Source organism: Lemur catta, chromosome X (genome assembly GCF_020740605.2).
Source record: "Lemur catta isolate mLemCat1 chromosome X, mLemCat1.pri, whole genome shotgun sequence".
Taxonomy (NCBI): Eukaryota; Metazoa; Chordata; class Mammalia; order Primates; family Lemuridae; genus Lemur; species Lemur catta.
Genome location: NC_059155.1, coordinates 4,476,444 through 4,496,589, shown reverse-complemented (window position 1 = coordinate 4,496,589; position 20,146 = coordinate 4,476,444). Strand labels below are relative to the sequence as shown.

The window sequence follows — 20,146 nt, the reverse complement described above, 5'->3', positions numbered from 1 at the left end:
TACCCCTGTAATATTCTGAAATAAAATATATATATGTTTTAAAAAAGAAATAAGCCAAGTACAGAAAGAGAAATATCATATATTTTCATTCATATGTGGGATCTAAAAAAGTAGATCTGCTGAAGATAGAAAGTAGTTTGGTGGTTACCAGAGGCTGGGAAGAATATGAGAGATGGGGGGATGAAGAAGGGTTGATTAAAGGGTAGAAATATATGGTTTGATAGAAGAAATAAGACCTAGTGTTCGATAGATCAGTAGGATGACTACAGTTTTACAATAAGCTACTGTACTTTCCAAAATAGTTAGAAGAAAATAATTTGAATGTTTCTAGCATAAAGGAAAGACAAATATTTAAGGTGATGGATATCCCAAGTGCTCTGATTTGATCTTTACAAATGATATGAATGTATTAAATTATCACATGTATCCCAAAACTATTTCTATCTACTATGTATCAATTAAAAATGTTTTTTAAAAAGAGAAATAATACAGAGAAAAAAATACTGGTCTCTGGGCATGCCCCAGAAAGTTGGATTCAGTAGAGGCTAGGGTTTGCTCAGTTATCTGCATTTTTGTGCATGTGCTCCTGGTGATTCTGACATGCAACCAATTTTGGGAACCACTGGTCTATCCACCTCCCCTGCCTCTGTCACTTGGATCAGAGATGGTGCTCGGGGCAAAAGATTGGATTTTGGGATAGAAATGCCCTGAGCCTCTGGGTTTGAGGCATTCAGAGGTTTGGGAGCTGCTGGCAGCTGATAGGACCCACACAGCTGGGAAATAGTGGAGTTGAGATTTGAACCCAGACAATTTAGGTCCAGAGTCTGTGATCTGTACTCTTAACCACTATGCAGACAGCCTCTCCAGTTTGAAAAGAAAAGAGGATGAAAAATTACAAGAAAATCCTTCCCTTGCAGACTGATGTTGAAATCATCCTCAAAGTCCTGATCCTCTGACTACAAGTTTATATCTGTGACTAAGAAAAATCAAATCTGACATCTTACTTGATTGACTGACATTTTAAATGAAGAGCCCAGTGCCCCACCTGGTACAACAGAAGCCTCTAGTTAATATTTGCTGAATAAATATTAGATGAATAAATACATGAATACACATATGGATGAATTTTCCTTTTCACTTATGTGTAAAAACTTCATTGTCCATATCTCTGTCCTTGATATCCCCAAACTCAACGCTTGTCTGGATTGTGGGAAGAGCTTCCAGAAGCCTGAACCCTTGGGTGTAAAGTCCAGGCCCATCCCTTATGAGCTGTGGGCTTTAGGAAAGTCAGCCAACCTCTCTGATCCTTACTTTCCTTTTGTAGAAAATGAAGATAATAAGCTCTGCCTCACAGGATGGCTGGATGGATAAAATAATTGATTTGAAACCCCTTAATAGACTACCAAATGCTATCCAAGCATGAGAGTCAGTTACAGCCCCCATAGGCCAAATTGTTTCTTCCTCCACACATCAAGGAGCCCCAGAAGCAGCTCTGCCCACATCAGACTGTGATATAGGCTAGTCCTCCTCCCAGGGCCACAGCTCTGCACTGTTGATACACTATTCCACGTGAATGCTGACCCTGGGTCATGTGCTTCAGAGACCCTGTCAAGTGCCCTACTTTCGAAGATCACAGGGTAATGTGGGCAGTGATGAACAGTTGGCAATGGGCAATGATTTCCTAATGGTGGCTACACCCTCTGAATTACCCTGTGAATGGAGCAGGTAGCCAGGCCAGGCATGCCATGACCCCATCTTTAGAGAAGAGAACTGAAACTCATAGATGGGAAATGACTTGCCCAAGGTCATGAAGCCTGTCATTGATGGGGGGTGGATGTGCAAGCTTGATGCCACTTTCTGCTCATCCTGGAGCCCTCTGAATTTGTAGGAGTAAGTGCACCCTCCACATGCAAAGGCCTGTAGGAAGGGGACTATAAAGGCAGCTCTGAAGAGAGATATTTCATGTTTTTCTTATACAGGAAATATCGACAGAATCTTTATTCTCTTTCATCTGTGTTGGTTGATGTAATTTGTAGGAATTCGTGAAAGATAAATCTTGTTTCCCTCTTTGGTGAGCATATATTACTAACTTCAATTTGGAAAGAACACTTCATAATAAATGAGCCTCAGGAAAACATCTATTTATTTGAAAGGAGATGAGTCAAATTCAGAGAGCTGGCTCCAGAAAGACAAGGGTGTTGTGCGTGAGTGTGTAGGAAGGGCTGGGATGTCGGGAGGGCCACTGGGGTCATGTCCATGTCTCTTCTGGCCTCAATGTCACCTCTTCCTCTCTCAGAGGAAATGTCCAACCATTGGATCCAGGTGTGTTAGGAAACAAGACCATTGGAGTCCTGGGGCTGAGATGTGAGTCAAGGCAGGCCCACTAGAGAGACTAATTATCTCAAGTGAGTGCTGCTCCATCTGGGGACTAGAGCAGGGGAGTGGACCATTAGCGATTTCCAGTGTAGGAGACATTGAAATTCAGCTTGGCATTCACCTGTGCAAAGCAGTTCCCCAGGAGTGTCACCAGTGGAGAGGTAAAGAGCCTCATTTGTGGAAGGGTCCTCAGAGAACACATTGCCCCATCAATCTTTCATTTTACAGTTGAAGAAACTGGAGCCCAGAGAGGGAAAAGCACTTGGTCAAGGTCACATACCTTGGTAGTGACCCAGCTGAGACTAGGATCCATATCTGTTGACTCTCAAGCCAGAGCTCTTTCCACCCCATGTTCCCTCTAATTTAAAAGGAACAGAAACGAAGGTATGCAGCTGAATGCCCCCTCCACAAGAAAAGACTCATTTAGTTATGAATAGAGGAAAAAGTTCTTCTTCCTGAAGATTGTAAAGCCATTTTGAAAAGTATTCATCATGATTAATATAGGTTATAGCAAAGATTCCAGTGGTAGCATTGTGAGACTATCAGAACTGTGGTCCAGGGTGGGCCCACACTAGGAGGGAAGTTGAGGGTGAAGGTTGGCAGGAGAGATGGAAAGCCTGCCTCTCTTCCAATTTGCCTTCCTCCCTCCCTTTATTCCACTCCTTCCACTCCCATTTCCATGAACAAAGCTGAAGAACTAGGAGACTACCCACAGGCGTATGCACTACTCTGTGGGGGTCCATCTCCTTCAACTAATTTCCCAGGACAAGGTCTGCTGCTTCTTGGAAAGAGGACTAAAGGTGGGAAAACTCAGAAATAAAGGCCGGTGGAAGGAAGGCAAACTCACCTATCTGCACCTAAAGGCCAGTTGTCTTGCAGCCTTGACCTCTTTGCACAACACAGCCCACTGGATGGTACCACTGGTTCTCCATAAGCCTTTTGAACACTCTGAATACCAATAGCCATGCCAATTCAAGTATTCTCCACACAGAGGAATGTGGGACGACAGAGAGACTCAAAATCCAGGGCATAGTGAGTTGAATGGTGTCCTTCCAAAAGATATGTCCCTCTGGAACCTGTGGAAGGGAACTTATTTGGAAAAAAGGTCTTTGCAGATGTAATTAAATTAAGGATCTCACAATATGGAGATCATCCTGGGTTTAGGATGTCCTTAGAAGAGACGGAAGAGGAGAAGATATACACAGTGGGGAGAATGCGATGTAAAAATGGAGGCAGAGATTGGGGTGAAGCAGCCACAAGCCAAGGAATACTTTCAGTCACCAAAAGCTGGAAGATGCAAGGAAGGGTTCTCACCTAGAGCCTTCAGAGGGAATGTGGCCCTGCCAACACCTTGATTTCAGACTCCAAACCTCCAGAGCCGTGAAAGAATAAAGTTCTATCATTTTAAGCCACCAAGTTTGTGGCATTTTGTTACTGCTGCCCTAGGAAATTAACAACAGGGGTAGGTGCCTGACTGGCAGCCTCAGCAGCTGTGCACTGTCCAGAGCTCGGCCCACCTGGGCACATACCTGGCAATGGGACACCTGCGTCCTGAGGCAGGAGGGACAGCAGCAGCTGGACTGCAACCCCACATTCTCCTTGTTCCTCCTCCAGCTCCCTCCCATCTCATGCCCCTTCATGTTCCAATCATCACAACTGAATTTGTGTCCAGGGTCAAGGGCCTGCCTCGGAATGCAGCCCAGTTCCTCTAAGACAGGAGCCATGCCATGCTGTGGCCAGGCGTTCCCCCATGAGTCCTTCCTTCAAGCCAACATAATAGTTGAGTCCCTTGTACCTGCTGACAAATTGATCAGATGTATCTTATCTGGCTAGTCCAAAATGAATCATACTTTGATTATCCTAAACTCTTTCACTGCACTTACCAACTAACAGATAGACTTCTATGTCTGACTAGGTACCTGGCAATTTAATTTTGCTTTTGGCATCCTCTAAAAATCAAAGTAGATGTTTCAGGAGATAAATATCAAATCCTAATCTATTCTCTTCCTCTCCCCATCAACCCTCTCCATAGATCTTAGCTTCAAACATGTCTGTTAAAGAAAATCTGGTCAATTCATCTTGGGACTTTCTGGTTCCTAAATTTCTTGTGCCTGGGCCATGCCTACTTGGCAGTATGGACACTGCTTGGGATCTAACTCCCCAGGGTGGAATGGCTTGATATTTTCCTGGTACCATGTTCCACCTTCCTAACTGCTTCTGGGGCTGGCCCTCTTCCCTGAGGCCTGAAGCTCCAGTGAGCCCTGCTGGCCCTGGCTGGGAGCCATCACCAGGCATAACAATGCCTGATGTTGCTGTATGCAGTTTGCAGTTAGAGCTTCATTCTGAAGAAGAACAAAGACTTAAATGAGGTTATGGGAGGGGGCTGCCAATGACTCAATTGCTATGTTTTATACTGCTAGTGTAATTTTAATCACACTCTGTGTTTCCACTGTGCCCAGCCAACCCTGCTGATTAGACAAATTACTTTTTATTAAAAAATGCTCATTTACTTAGTAAAATACAATGGCACTAAGGAAATTGCTGGAACTGAGAAAGCAATTGCACACATTCTGAAAAGGATGTATGCGCATCATTGCAAATATTATCATCTTTACACTTTAAAGGTATCTCTGGATGGCTTAGGAGACCCAGCTCAGCTCTTCCATATACAGGATGCTCCTCTGCCCCCATCTCAGTTATGCCTGTGTTCTCAGACAGAGGTTGTGAACTCTGCACTTACCTGTAATCCCAAAATCTTGTCTTATACAATATGGGTTAATGAAAATTGAGCTGTGTGGAGTTGAAAGTAGGCTTCGATTGCTACAACCATACTTTAAAGAGGCTCAATCTTTAGAAAATAATCAAATACCATAAATTCAAAAAGTTTTACATAGAGATGGGATTTCATCTGAGTCTAAGCTGGTTTGTGCCAAAAAGCATAGTTGGGGACACATCTGTATATATGCATGTTCCATCCAAATTGTCCTATTTGTCCATCTCTCAAATTGGATTTAATGTGTATGTCATAATTCAATTAGACTTTGATCATTGTATTTATTGGTTTGAAGGTCCAAATTTTAACTTCATTTGATACTTGGCTATATTAAAGGAAAAAGGAAAGGTTGATGGATATTAAGAGTCCCATATGCAGACAAGATTCATAATCTGATACTCTTATCCCCTTAGCTGTTTCTGAGAGGGGATTAATTTGTGCCTTTGAATTTAACTGAGGAGGGAGGGCCCCAGGGTGAAGCATGGAAGCAGCTAGGGGAGAATAGCTTTCAGTTTGGTTAAATCAAGCAGGGCCAGGACAAGGGTGGGGTAGGTGAGGCACTCTCTTGGAGTGCAAAATTTAAGGGGGCATCCAAAACCTCAGTAATCAAGACAAATTATATTTTAATGTAATATTTTAAAAATCAAAACTAATGCTAAAAATGCATGATGAGCAAAATATCATTTTTTTTAAGAGACCAGGTCTTGCTCTATCACTCAGTCTGTAGTGCAATGGCACAATCATAGCTCACTGCAGCCTTGAACTCCTGGGCTCAAGTGATCCTCCTGCCTCAGCCTCCCAAGTAGCTGGGAATACAGGTGTGCACCACCATGCCTGGCTAATTTTTTAAAACAATTTTTGGTAGAGATGGAGTCTTAATATGTTGCCCAAGCTGGTCTTGAACTCCTGGCCTCAAGCGATCCTCCCACCTTGGCCTCCCAAAGTACTAGGATTATAGGTGTGAGCCACCACACCCAGTGAAAATATTAATATTTAAAATATAGACAGGATTCAACCCTGCACTTGCACAACCGTGCCTTACTCATCTCTCCATAATCCTGGCCCTGTGTCTGATAAAACTTCATTTACTAAAACAAGTGGCTCGTTTATGGATATAGTTTGTCAATATGAATTTTTTAAAATATTGCATTGAAATATTGTTTATCTTGATTACCCCCTTAAATGTTATGCGCAAGGCAAGTGCTTCACTCAACTCACCTTAGTCGCAACCCTGCAACCAAAGTAGTCCTCTAAAGCAGATGATTTTTTCTACTGATTCTGCCATTAGATGGTTGAACTTTGTGTTGGTCACGTCTGAAATTCTGTTTTATGTTAGGTTAGGTTAGGTTGTGTTATGCTAGTTAAAGCCACAAGACTCAGGAGATAAAAAGGAATTGAATGGGCCTTTTCAGATGACTGCTGCTGATGCCCAGCAGTTGCATTTTATACTTACATCATGGCAAAAGGAGGCAGGAGCGGTGGGGACAAGGCATGACATATGTATCTTTCTTGGTGCCTTTGACAGCCATTTAAATTATTTTGTGTCTATTTGTTCATCAAAGAAATCCTAAATGGAGACATTATTAGAAAAAAACTTTTAAATGTCAAATTTCAAGTAAGTGAAGGAGTCATCTCATTGCTTCATTAATTCAGCAGGGCCAGTCAAAGCAACCAGAAGCACGTGCTCTGCAAACTGATGGCCAAGCTAGTACTGTTCTGCCAAGAGCGCCAGCCACACCCACGACAGCAGTGAGAGCATGTGCTGCAGAGTGTAGTGCACGTCCCTACCAGCCAACACCGCAGCTTCCCAAGCCCCTCATGACCAACTTTGAGACTCCAAGACCTAGGTTTCCTGTGCACACCACCCTGTTTTGTAGCTGGAAGATCTCTGATGCTGCCCCCTCTGTCTGCAGTGCTTTCCTCCTGGCTTCTCCTGGCTTGCTTCTACTAGTTATATTAGACTATGGACCCCAACCCCTAGGCTGCAGACCTGTTAGAAACCAGGCCACACAGCAGGGAGTGAGCAGCGGGTCAGTGAGCAAGCAAAGCTTCGTCTGTATTTACAGCTGCTCCCCATCACTTGCCTTCCCTCCACACCCCGTCAGTCTGTGGAAAAATTGTCTTCCATGAAACCACATGAAACCAGTCCCTGGTGCCAAAAAGATTGGGCTCAAAGTTCAGGTACAGTTGGTGGAATGACCGTGTGCATCTAATTTCACTCCCTCTCAAAAGTGAGGTAAAGGATTTTAGGCAGTCCCCAACTTACAATGGTTCAATTTATGATTTTTTGACTTTAGAATGGTACTAAAGCAGATTCCGTATGCTTCTCCACTTACAGTGGGTTTATCTAGATAACTCCAGTAAAAGTCAAGGAGTGCCTCTATCTTTTAAAACATAGTATCACAGTGGCACAAAGAATGGAAGGGGAGATAAGCATAGCAGCGTTTTAGAATCTGAGAAATGGCCTGATGTAGCTGACTTAGTGGACTCAAGGAAGGAGAGTCCAGGTTGGCCGTGGGGACAGCTGAGAAACAACCTGATCTACACCACAGAATCTTCCATGAGCTCAAAAACAGGCAGCTCCAGGTACTCTAGAACCAGGATATGGGGATGTTTTTCTCTGGAGGGGATTAAACAGAGCATTTCCAGACTGGGGGACACCAGGAATAGTTGAGGACAGTAACTTCTACCCAAACAGGGAATGGTGTGAATGTATGTGGTCCAAATGCTGAAAGCAGAGAACCCCACCACCTTCACCACTCTTGGCTCCCAGTACACTGGTACCTAAACCTTTTCTCTCCAGGCAAGAGACTAGAAAAATCAGAATGGCTGGAGTGTCATATGCACAAAAGAAGAGAGGTGGGTAGGTCTGCTAACTGAGCTCAGAGATGTGGACCATAAGGTCCATGCAGTGTGTGGGCACCAAAGGTTTCAACCAGAGTGTGATATAATGAGACAAAGAGAGGAGGGATGTGGACACTCAAGGTATCTCATTATATATATGTGTGTGTGTATATATATATATATATATATACATACATATATATATATTTAAATGTGGTAAAATACACTTAAGATAAAATTTACGATGTCAACCATTTTTGAATGTACAGTTGAGTGGCATTAAGAACATTCACATTGTTGTGCAGCTATCACCACCATCTTCTCCAAATTGAAACTCTGTAACTATTAACCACTAACTCCCATTCCCTCTGCCCCCAGCCCCTGGCACCCACCATTCTACTATCTGTCTCTATGAGTTTGACTATTCTAGGGACCTCATAGAAGTGGAATCATACAGGATTTGTTCTTTTGAGCCTGACCCATTTCACTGAGCATGTCCTCAACGATCATCCATACTGGAGCATGTCTCAAAATTTTCTTCCTTTTTAAGGCCAAATAATATTCCATTGTCTGGATAGACCACATTTTGATTACCCATTCATTCATGGATGGACACTTGGGCTGCTTCCACCTTTGCACTGTTGTGAATATGCTGCTAAGAACACAGATGTACAAATATCAAGGTATTATTTTTATCATATAGCACTTACATACTGTGATTCCAAGGAAGGCTTGATCACAGCAACAACAACAAAAAAGGACAAGTCCTTTTGGAATCTCCAGGTGACCCCAGCATTCCAAAGGGTGCAGGATGCAGCTAGGAGGGAGAGGTCCTGGCGTTCACATCACTCCTCCATCACTTTTAGCACCTCTTGGTGTGTGCTTTTGGTGCTGTTGCACCTTTCTAAGTCTTAATTTCCTTCTGTGAACAGGGGCTCATGGATCTTGCTCTGCCACCAACCCAGAGCTGTTGAGAGGTCACATGGACTAACATGTGCAAGAGCCTTGAATGTTTAAAAGTGGGGACAATGCTGCTGCCACCACCTAAGTTAGGGACCAAGAGAGCCCAAGTGCAAGGGTAGCAGAGCTGGAAGCAGGTGCGGGCAGGTGACACAGGCCTCAGAAGGAGCTGTGGGAATCTTTCTGAGAGCAGGATGCTCGGGCACAAGAAGCTTTGAGATCAGAGGCACAAATTGAGGAAGTTGTACAGATTGAAATGTTAAAAGCAATTATTGTCTTAATTGTTCCATAGCTAGCTTGTCCCTTTATTTCTTAAATAAAATAACTGGTGAATATACGCTTAGGGTAATTGGGACTAAAATCCAATAGTATCCAGGGGACAAATAGAGTTATGACCCTCACAAAGAGGGTCTCTGTATGACATGGTGACATTCCCCTTTTAGGGCAGAGACATGGGAAATAAGGGCTTTGCAGCCGAGTGGTTTTTGCCTGTGGTCTGCCACCGGACATGTCTGGACGCTGTCATTGTGGAGGTATCTTCTCCCCTTGATTAAGGACATGGAGTGAAGGCTATGTGTCCGGAGGGAATAAGGTGCATACTTGGCCATGTCCTGAACATTTTTGTTTTCTTTCCTTCAATTAAAAAAAAAATTAGCTGCCCCTTTACTGCCTAAATACCGTTGAAAGTTTTGGAACCTGAAATAAGTAAACGAAGCTCAGTTCTCTCATTTCCTTCCCTGGCAAGGAAAGGAAGAGTATTGGCACAGGCCCTTTATTTCTTGTGAGCAGCTGCCCCGGGCAACATCCCAGCCTCCCAGCTGGGCCCTAACCATATACAGTGTCAGTGCTGCTCAGAGGCCTTCTGAGCCCAGGGATCTTTCCAGATGTTGGAAATCCATGACTCCTTTGGTGCCCTTAGGCAAGTGCCTCCCTCCCTGGGCCTCACTTTCCTGGTCTCCTTGAAGCCAGGAGACCTAAGCAGCCCCTCCACTCACAACTGCCCTAACAGTCTCTCAGCCTAAGGGGCATCAACACCTTTTCTTCCATTCTTATAATAACCCTAGTAGGTAGGCTAATAGGTAGGACCTGATTGCTCCATCTGAAAGACAAGGACAGGGAAGTTCCGAGGTGTCAGGCCACAGACAGCCTCCCCCAAGGGCTCAGTACCAGGCTGGGATTGGACTTCAGGGCCCTGGCAGGGGCCTTCTCACCCTACTCTGCTGCTTCCCCAGGGAAGAGCATGGCAGGGAAGACCTGTTGAGGCAGAGCTACTGCACAAATGTTTTTGAGGCAAAGATAAGAAAAGAGTTTGCTTTCTTCACCCCAAAGCTCTTCATCCAATATGTTTTGACTCTTTGTAGGCTCAGACAGTGGACACTCACTGGATAAAAACTGGTCCCAGACCCCTCTCCTCCCATTTACCTTGCATGTGACATTTCTGCAGCCTGTACTTCTGGACAAGACTTTTTTGGGGGCAGAGGGCTACAAACTGGTGAAAGTCTCAAGCCTGTGATCAGTGCTTCCCTTCCCTAAGTAAACACTGAGGAGATGTTTTCACATCCAGCCCCACATCTCTCTGATCTGACCAGGTCCTCAGGTCCCCAAATGTGCCTTATGTTCCCGTTCCCACTGTTATTCCCAAGGTGGGGTGCTCAGAGCAGTCCTGTTTTTTCTTCAATAGATGCCTCCTGAGCTCCTTCAATCCCTGGGGCATTGTGCTTTCTATCTGAAGGACACTCATCAACTCTGGGACCTCAGTTCTATCTAGGGCCTAGGAGAGCTCCGAGCTGGATCTGGGTCAGTTCTCCCTTAGTGTGCGTGTGTGTGTTTGTGGAGCTGGGGGGGGAGGCATGGAGTGAAGACAGCTGCTGTGCTGTGATGAATGTGGAATTACATGAATACAGCTACAGCCCTTCTCAGGGTCAACTCATTTTGAGATAAATGAGGGTGCAGGGGAAGAGTGTATTTTAGTCTAGCCTAGACCTCATATTACCTTGGGGCAGCCATGTAAGTGCTCTCAGTTTGCCTCAGTTTGTCCACCTGTAAAAACAGGGGTAGATAGTATTTTAAACACTCATGGATAATTAGAAGGGTCTAACAAGCTACAGATCTAGTGGGTGTGAACCTACTTTGCAACTCCTGGACCTTATCTCAATGTGCAGCCTTTCCCTTTGTGCCCTGCACAATGGCTTGCACTTCTCAGCCTTGGACTCCATGGCAAGTAAGTGACCCATCTGCACACCCAGCAGGTCCTCTGTTACCCCAGGTGACAGGCATAGGGCTCAGTGTCCTTTCCTTGCTGGACCTCCATGCTTCAACAAATTGCCTTGGAGCCCCCATATATTTTGCTTTAAGCTCTTGATCTTTCTTGAATTCCTTCCAAACTCTAAAACTAGCCAACTGCCATTTACCCACTTGCTTTTGCATTGCACATGCTCTCTGGCACCACTGTCAGTCCTCCAGGGTCCTACCAGGCCTGTTGCAACCCTTGCTCATGTCTACTTCTACATGTGAACATCTCTTGGCCCACTCTTCCCCTCCTCTCCTTGCTTTTCCCTTTTATTTATTTTCCTTTTCTTTGGTGATCTTTGCTTCTTCTATGCAATATTTTTTTCATCTTTCCTCTTTTATTCTCTCTAATCTCCCTTTCTAAACTAATTATAATTATTGCCTTTCTTCTAATTATTTTCCTGTTAGTAGAAAAGAGACAAAATATTCATCGTGTGTGTTCAATAGCTGGGTGTTTTTTTATACCATTTCTCTGAAATTTGATTTTTCATGAGTAATACACAGGAGTCCATATTTCCATACAGTTTTAAAGGTGTATTTCTAATTGACTTTACTTTTCCATGGTAACTAAAGCCACAGGCTGGAAACTGGGAATTTGTGAATGGCACTGGCTCAGGCTACAAGTCAAGCTTCTAAGATCAGTTTGAAAAATGACCTATTTTGGTGTATAACTGCAAAATGTATGGGTCACTTTTTTCCACTTTTTAAAAAATTTAATACAGATTTTCCATTGTAAAAGTAACCTATGCTCATCATAGAACATTTGAAAAACAAAGAAACATAGGACAAAAAAGCTATAGTTCCACCTCTCAACAGCAACCACAGTTGTTAACACTTCATTGTATCTCTCTCTTGTGTCAGTACTTAAAATAACCCACGAAAGATCCACAAGGTTGTAAGCTCTGTTGGGTAGAAGCCATTTCTTATTCATCTAGAATACTGCGTGGTACAAGAAGGGAACTCCATAAATGTCTATTAAACAATAAAGCTTGGTTTATACGTTTGGGTTTGCAGCTCACAATGACTGCTATTGGTATCTCATGCACGTCCATGTGAAGTTCACAGAGAAGGTTATGTGGAGACAACCTAAGCCTCTCTGGTGGGGATGTTTTCAGAACAGGATACCCTGCCTTCAGCTGAGCGGGGCTGGGAGAACATCAGGGCAGTTGTCCTCACCACTGTGCCTCCGGTCCCTTCTTTGTACTTCCATAACATCCTGTGCTCCTCTCTCCACAACTCTCATAAGTTTTCACAGTTACTTCTTTACTGCCTACCTTTCTGAATTGTGAGCCCCATGAGAGTAAGGGTTTTTGTGTGTCTTGGTCACTGGTATATCCCCAACACCTAGCTTAGTGCCTGGCATATACTGGTCACTTGATAAATACTTATTGACTGATGTGATGAATGAATGAAAATAACAGTCCCTGAAGTTAAAGAGCTTGCCCTCTAGTTGGGAGGATAAGATCAGTTTCCAGATAACGAAATGCAAGGCAAGCTCCTATCTCTTCTCTCACTGCCCCTTTATGATGTCCTATGAACTAGGCTGTGTAGGCCCCTACTATTTTCCCTGAATTCTCTGATCACTGATTCAGTGTCCTTTCTACATCATCTCATTGATCACCTTCTACTTCAGCAAAGGTATTTTTTATTCTATGGCCATTTGAAACAATGGTGTTCAGTTAGAGGCCAGAATCTGGAAGATCCTTGATGTGAAATATCTACCTGTGAATTGTTACTTTGGTTGGCCCTGGTGCATGATCACCTCAAGAAGGATGAAGTCAGGATCTCTGAGGAGATTAGGCAGTTTGAGATTCCCATCTTCGTGAATTTCAGTATAGTCTGAGAGGAGCCTCTAGTAAACTAGGAAATAGTTTTCTTCTTTCAGGAATCACCTCAAATATCTGTTGAGGGGATAGGTGGATAGATGAGTGGATGAATGAAAAAGTCAGTACAGGAGCAAGAAGGTGTTGAGACATTTATATTACTCTTATCTGCTTGCAGACACCATGACCTTGCTCCCTCTAATTATCTGCCATGCACATGATAAAACTTGTTTTAAAGAGGTTGTAATATGAAGATTAACCAAGCTTACTGGGCCACTGCCAATGGAAGAAGGCAAGCAAGTGGTACAATAGAATTAACATGGTGGGAAAGTCCATTGTGTATTCAGGGAAGGTCAAGAAGTCAGTTTGGAGGAGCTTACAGTATGTGCAAGAGAAACACCGATCACTCAAATCTTCCAAAATTTTGAGTATCTACTATGTATCAAGCACTGTGTAAGATCTAGGGATATCGAGGTGACTAAGACACAACCCTGGCTCTCAAGTTGTTCCAAGTCTAACAACTCTACCTGAGAGAGTCAGGACCATCTTCCTAGAAGAGGGGATGCTTAAGCTGAGTCTTGAAGATTGAAGAAGCATTTACCTTGCAGCTAAGTCAAGAAGGAAGAAAGAAGAGCATTATGGAAGAGTGGAAGGCAAACTATGTGCAGAAACATAAAGATATGAAATGGTGTGGTGCTTTTAGGGACTGCAAGTAGTCTATCGTGTGCATGGAGTCAAGAGCACAAAAGGGTATTGGCATTACATGTGGAAAGAGATGGATAGACATGAGAGATGTTAGGATAAAGAATACATAGGACTTGATGACCAATTAGCTATATAAAAAGTTAGAAATCAAGGATCAATCCTGAGTCACTGACCTAGGTAACTGAGGTGAAGTGGCATTAACCATGACAGGAAATATAAGAGAAGTAGAGCTTGAGCCCAGGAGTTTGAGGTCGCAGTGAGCTGTGATGACCCCACTGCACTTTACCTGGGGTGACAGAGTGAGACTCTGTCTCAAAAAAAAGAGAGAGAGAGAGAATTAGATATGGGCTGAGATGAGGCTGGAAAGTAAGATAAGGGCCAAGCTGGGAGGGCCATGTTAACATTAGCAAGGCTAAAACATGAAAGGCCTTGAAAGTCAGGTTATAGTGAACTTTGAAGAGTTTTAATCAGGAGAGTGATATTGTCATGTTTCATTTTGGGAGGTTCTCTCTGACTGCCATGTTAAAGTAAAATCCACAGAGCAGGTGATAAAGTGACAGGGATGGAGAAGTAAGGGGTGGCTATCAAGTTTCTCACTTGAGCCCCTGAGTGGATGGAGGAATCATTCACTGATATTGAGAACACAAGAATAAAGGTGATTGAGAGGTGAAAATGTTGAGTTCCATTTTGGGTATGTTGAGTTTAGGAAGCCTATAACACATCTAGTAGGTGATTGGCTCTATAGGTCTGGATCTCAGGACAGAGGTTTGGGATGGAGTTTTATATGCATTCACTGCATAGATAGTGGGTGATGTCATGGGAGATTTCCCATGATCAGGGAAAAGAGAGTCAAAAACTGAGAAACAAATATTTAGAAAGAAGTGTAAGAACTTATAAAAGAAACTGACAAAATGTTGGAGGAAAACTGGGAACATGGTTTCATGGATAAAACTGAGGAAACAGGTGTTTCAAGAATGAGGAAGTGGTCAAGAATATAAAGTATTACAAAAATTAAGCCTTGTCTGTTTAACTTTTTTTAGTTGGGAGCTATAAATGAAAATAATTTCAGCAGAATAGTAGGGTAAGAGCCTTATTACAATGGGTTAGAAAGCAAATGGGCAACACACAATTAGAAAATATAATTTTTTTTGAGACAGGTTCATTCTCTGTGACCATAGCTCACTGCAGCCTCCAACTCCTGGGGTCCAGGGATCCTCCCACTTCAGCCTCCTGAGCAGCTAGGATTATAGGTGTGTGCCACCACACCCAGCTAATTTTTAAAAATTTTTTGTAGAAATGGGGTCTCACTATGTTGCCCAGGCTGGTCTTGACCTCCACTCTGGCCTCAAATGATCCTCCCACCTCAGCCTCCCAAACTGCTGGGATTACAGGAGTGAGCCACTGTATCAAGCCAGAAAATATAATTTTCTGGAGTGTCAGTAGGTGTGGAGTTTTCAGAAGAAACAAACAAATCTCCTCATCGCCTTTTATAAACATAGAATTACAAAGTTAGAAGCAGCCATGCAGGAGGCACAGCAAACACTGGTCAGCCAGCACAAAGAGTTGTCAGTCTTAAGGAAGGAGAATGGAGAACTGAAGAAATTTCTAGCCATCCTAAAGGAATCTCCAAGTCGGTACCAAGGAAGCAGATCGACCACACCTCGACCAGTGGGCATTACTTCCCCATCACAGTCAGTTACCCCACGACCCAGTTCCCAGCATAGCAGCCAAGTGGTTAGTCGATCCTCCTCAGTGGAGTCTATCCCTTATAGAATGACTGGCTTTGGTAGCTTGGGACAGGGAGGCAGAGGCCTGCAGGGAAGGAATACTCCAAGAAACTCTTACACTGAAACCCCTTCACCAGCTTCAACTCACAGCCTATCTTATAGATCTTCATCTGCCTCCTCTGGACAGGGGATTTTTTCTTTCAGACCAACCCTAAATGGGGATTCAGGCCACACAAGAGTCCTCACCCCCAACAATTCTGGTCAGAGGGAGAGCAGAACCACACCAGAGAGTCTTCCTGGTTTTCAACTACCAGTCCTGCAGACTCTCTACCAACAACAGAGGCAGATGGGCTTAGCCAGGGGGAGTGAAGCATGGACCACTTCCAGATAGACCTCTTCAAGGTCTGATCTATACATACTGCTGAAGGATGGACTATAGCATCTAGTACCCATCAGGGGTGATAGCCTTGAATAATGTACCCCTTTTTATTCCCTGGTTTTACTCTGTACCTTATTCTCTCTGGATGTTTATTTACCCTGTATTACCTCCCAGGGAAGTAGTCAGGTCTTATGTAAGGCTAGTGCTTCAGGAAGATGTTTATATCTTTCCCAAAACACCATGTAGCTCCCCTCATCTCCTACAATTTGAAACAAAGATTGTAAAAATAATTCTTGGTGTCATGCTTGGGAGTGGGGGAGGTTGGGGGAAGGATAATATACTCATCAACTATGTTTCATTTCTGGATTTCATTTTTTAGCTTTGGATATATTGTCCCATTGCCAATGTCAACAACCAACAACTCTGTTTCTTGTTCTAATTTATTATACTTTTTCTATTTGCCTATAGTTTCTTCTATGCCTAGTTACTATTAAATATGTTGATTTTCCTTTCTGTCAAAATAACAAGTGGAGACACTGACTTTCAGCTTACTAAAGTGTACAGATAATAAAATAAAGATGCCCTTTTAAAAAAAAAAAAAAAAAAATGGCCTCAAATGATCCTCCCACCTCAGCCTCCCAAACTGCTGGGATTACAGGAGTGAGCCACTGTATCAAGCCAGAAAATATAATTTTTTAAATATAATATTTACAAATAGCAACAGAAATTATAAGGTGCTTAGACACAAATCTATGAGAGCACATGCAAGATCTTTATAGATAAAGTTCTAAGAGATTGTTTTAAAAAATGTAAAAAGAGACCTAAGTAATAGTAGCATATACTATGTTTATGGATGAAAATACTCAACATCATAAAGATGCCAATTCTCCAGATTACTCTATATATTCAATGTGCTTTCCATCAAAATCTCAACTTTTTTATGATACTTGATGAGCTAATTTAAAAAATTCATACAGAAAATCAAAGGGCCAAAAATAACCAGCAAAGCCTTAAGAAGAAAAACAAGGTGGGGATTTTCTCTACTAGATATCAAGTCCTATTATAAAATATAATAATTATGACAATGTGATATTGCACAGGGCTGGGCAAACAGATCAGTGGAACAGTTTAATGAGCTCAGACACAGATTCACATGTGTAGGGGAACTTGATATATAACAGAGATATATACAAATCAGTGAAGAAAGAAAAGACTATTCAATAAATGGTATTGGGAAAATTGGTTATCTGCATAAAAACAAATGAAAGTATAAATATGTATATATCCCTACCTCAAACCATATGCAAAACTTAATCCCAAGTGGGCTAGAATACTGAATGTGAAAAGCAAATTTTAAGAAAATATAGGGAAATGTCATTATGGTCTCAGATTAAGGAAGAGATTCTTAAGCAAGTCACAAAAACCACAAACCATAAAGGAAAAGAGTGATAATTTTTACCATATTAAAATGTAAAGTATCTACTCAATAAAAGACACTGTAAACAGAGTGAAAAGAAAAGCCACAAACCAGAAGAAGATATGTATAATGCATATAACATGCAAAATATTGATATCCAGAATTACCAAAGAACTCACAATATCAATAAGAAAAAGACAAACAGCTCAGAAACTTGGCAATGAATATTAACAGGCAATTACCAATAGCAGAAACCGAATGGCTACTAAACCTATAAAAATATGTTCAACCTCACTAGTAATCAGTGAAATGCAAAGTAAAAGAATAATAAAATGCCACTTCACATCCATATAATAGACACAAATTGAAAACTCTGATAATACTAAGTATCTCAAGGATATGTAGGAGCAGAAACTTCCATAAACAGTAAGAGTGTAAAATGGTACAACCTAGGAGAGCAGAATGGCAATATCTGGCATAGCTGAAAAATGAATACATAGCAATTCCAGGTCTAAGAAGGAAATACCCTAGAAAAATGCTTTCCCTCTCTGCAGAAGGTGACTTGTATATGGATAGTCATTGTAACATTTCTGTAATAGCAAAAATATGGAAACATGAACCAGAAGACTAAATTAATGAATTGAGGTATATCCATAAAACAGAGCACTATACAGCATTAAAATGAACGAACTATAAGCTACATGTGTCAACATGAAAAATTACAGGAACATAATATTGAGTGAAGAAAGCACATTGAAGAAGGCTGGAGTGTGTTGCCATTTAGATAAAGCTTAAAAGTACACAAAACAATATGACATATATGTTATTTAAGAATATGTAAACTTGTAGTAAAATTAGAAAAACATGGGAATGATAAAAAAACAACCAATTTTAAGATAGTGATTAACTCTGGGGAGAGAGAAGATTGGAGGGAGGCAGTAATTGCTTCAATTGGACCTTCAATGTTTTGTACCTTAAAAGAAAAGATCTGAAGCAAATATGCAAATTCTTAGGATCTGAAAAAGCTAAGTGGTGGACACATGAATTTTTAAATGTTACATTCCCCATACTTTTCTATATACCTGAAATATTTCATAATTTATAAAAAAGAATTGAGGAAGTTGAGCAGTGGGAGATAACTTAGGAATATAGTTGGGAATGAAAAATAGAAGAACCTAGACTTAATTCTGTAGGAAATGGGGAGTCATGGAAGGTTCCTGAGCAGTGGAGTGCTGGGATCAGAGCTCTGCTTTAGAAAGAATCCCATAAGGAGCGTGGTTAGGAGGCTACTGCAGTGGTCTAGGTATGACATGGCAAAGGCCTGAGCATGGGAAGAGGCATTGAGATTAGAGAAGAAAGCATGATGAATTTGGGAGACACATTAGAGATAGAAGAAATAGGTTTTGGCTTTCAAATCAGACCTAATAGAGCCCGCCAAAACTTTTTATATCTTGAAAACCTTAGCAGAGAGTGAGAAAGCAAACACCATCATAAATTATGGAACCAAGCCCTGGATCTCTGGTAGTTCCAGTAATAAAAAGGAATATTTATTGAACAGTTCAGTCTTAGTCTGGCAATTTATTATACAGAAGCAGGAGGAAGAAAAACACAGGCTTTCTTTTCTGCACAAGTAAGAGGGCCTGCAAGCAGCCCATCTAAGCACACAGTGAGCATCCCTTCTTCTGCTGGGGAAGGGCCCAGGCTGAGCACACCCAGAAATCACTTCCACATGGAAAGGAATACCTGAAGGAAAATCATTGGCCAAAATAACTCGCCATTATTCTTGCTACTTACCCTCCCAGGGCATAGCATTGGTTGCATTTAGTCTTTTCAGATGCACAAATCACTTTGAATTTCAGTATTTCATAACTATCATTTGTGTACTAGTCCAAGATGTCCAAACTGGGCTTAGGCTAGAAAACAGTGCAGCTGCTTCCTAGGGCCAGTGTTGCATGGCATAACTCTTCCACAGTTCTGCGATGGGCTAAGGTTTTGTGAATAATCTTGTAGCCAAGCAGTAGATTAGCTTGTTTGAAATACCTTGTTGAGATTTGCCAGATTTTGCTTATTCTGAATTTTTCATACACAGTCAACACCTCCATTGTCCTGGTGGAGATGCCAAGGCCTAGAGGTATACTACGGTCTCCCCTGGGTGACAGAGTGAGTTAATGGCTATACCAGGACCGGAAACTGGTGTCCAAACTCCCAATCAAATGGTCATTTCACCAAGCAATCTTTCATCATGATTCTTCAATGGAGTCAAATGTAGGGTATGACTTGTCTAGTAAGTGACCAAATTTATCATTTAAAAAGTTACAAATAAAACTTACAACATTTTCTTGCAGCTAAAAGACTTGCCTGAGAGAGTGAAAGGAGATTATTTCAGGGCAATGGGGCGAGGGGGAAGAGGGGGCCTCAGGGAAGCCTCTAGAAGGTCCAGTGGCTGAGCACCCTTTCAGGCAGTTCTGGCAGTGGAGAAAGGCAGCCAGGGGATACCAAGGAGGCCAGGAAGTGGCATTCTCTCCCTTGGGAAAGTCCTTCGAGGAATATCTGAAACTGGTTCGACCGCAATTAAAATTCCAAGTGCCCTTTCAATTTCTTTCTTCATTTCTTCCTTCCTCCAGCCACTCAGTGATGGTTCAGTGGGCACCTATAGGGAGTAACTTTTATATTACTTAAAATGTGCTGTCCTTGAAAGATCACTCCTTTCATAGCACTTACTAACATATTGCAATTCTTTTATGTATTTGACTGGTTACTTGCTTTTGTGCATCTCGTCATTGCCATCCCCACCCCACCTTCATAGCTGCCCTGCATTGTCTGCATGCTTGGCTGTAAACTGCATAACGGCAG

General features: G+C 42.2%; 1 protein-coding gene across 1 annotated transcript; it reads left to right on the top strand.

Annotated features, from left to right (window-relative positions):
- Nucleotides 1-1,573: 1,573 nt before the first annotated feature.
- Nucleotides 1,574-16,166, top strand: LOC123628818 (RING finger protein 212B-like). Its single transcript, XM_045538776.1, has 4 exons — nucleotides 1,574-1,725; nucleotides 3,339-3,408; nucleotides 9,397-9,486; nucleotides 15,214-16,166. Exons 1-4 carry the CDS (start codon nucleotides 1,574-1,576, stop codon nucleotides 15,886-15,888), a joined length of 987 nt encoding a protein of 328 aa, XP_045394732.1. The 3' UTR covers nucleotides 15,889-16,166.
- Nucleotides 16,167-20,146: the final 3,980 nt, after the last annotated feature.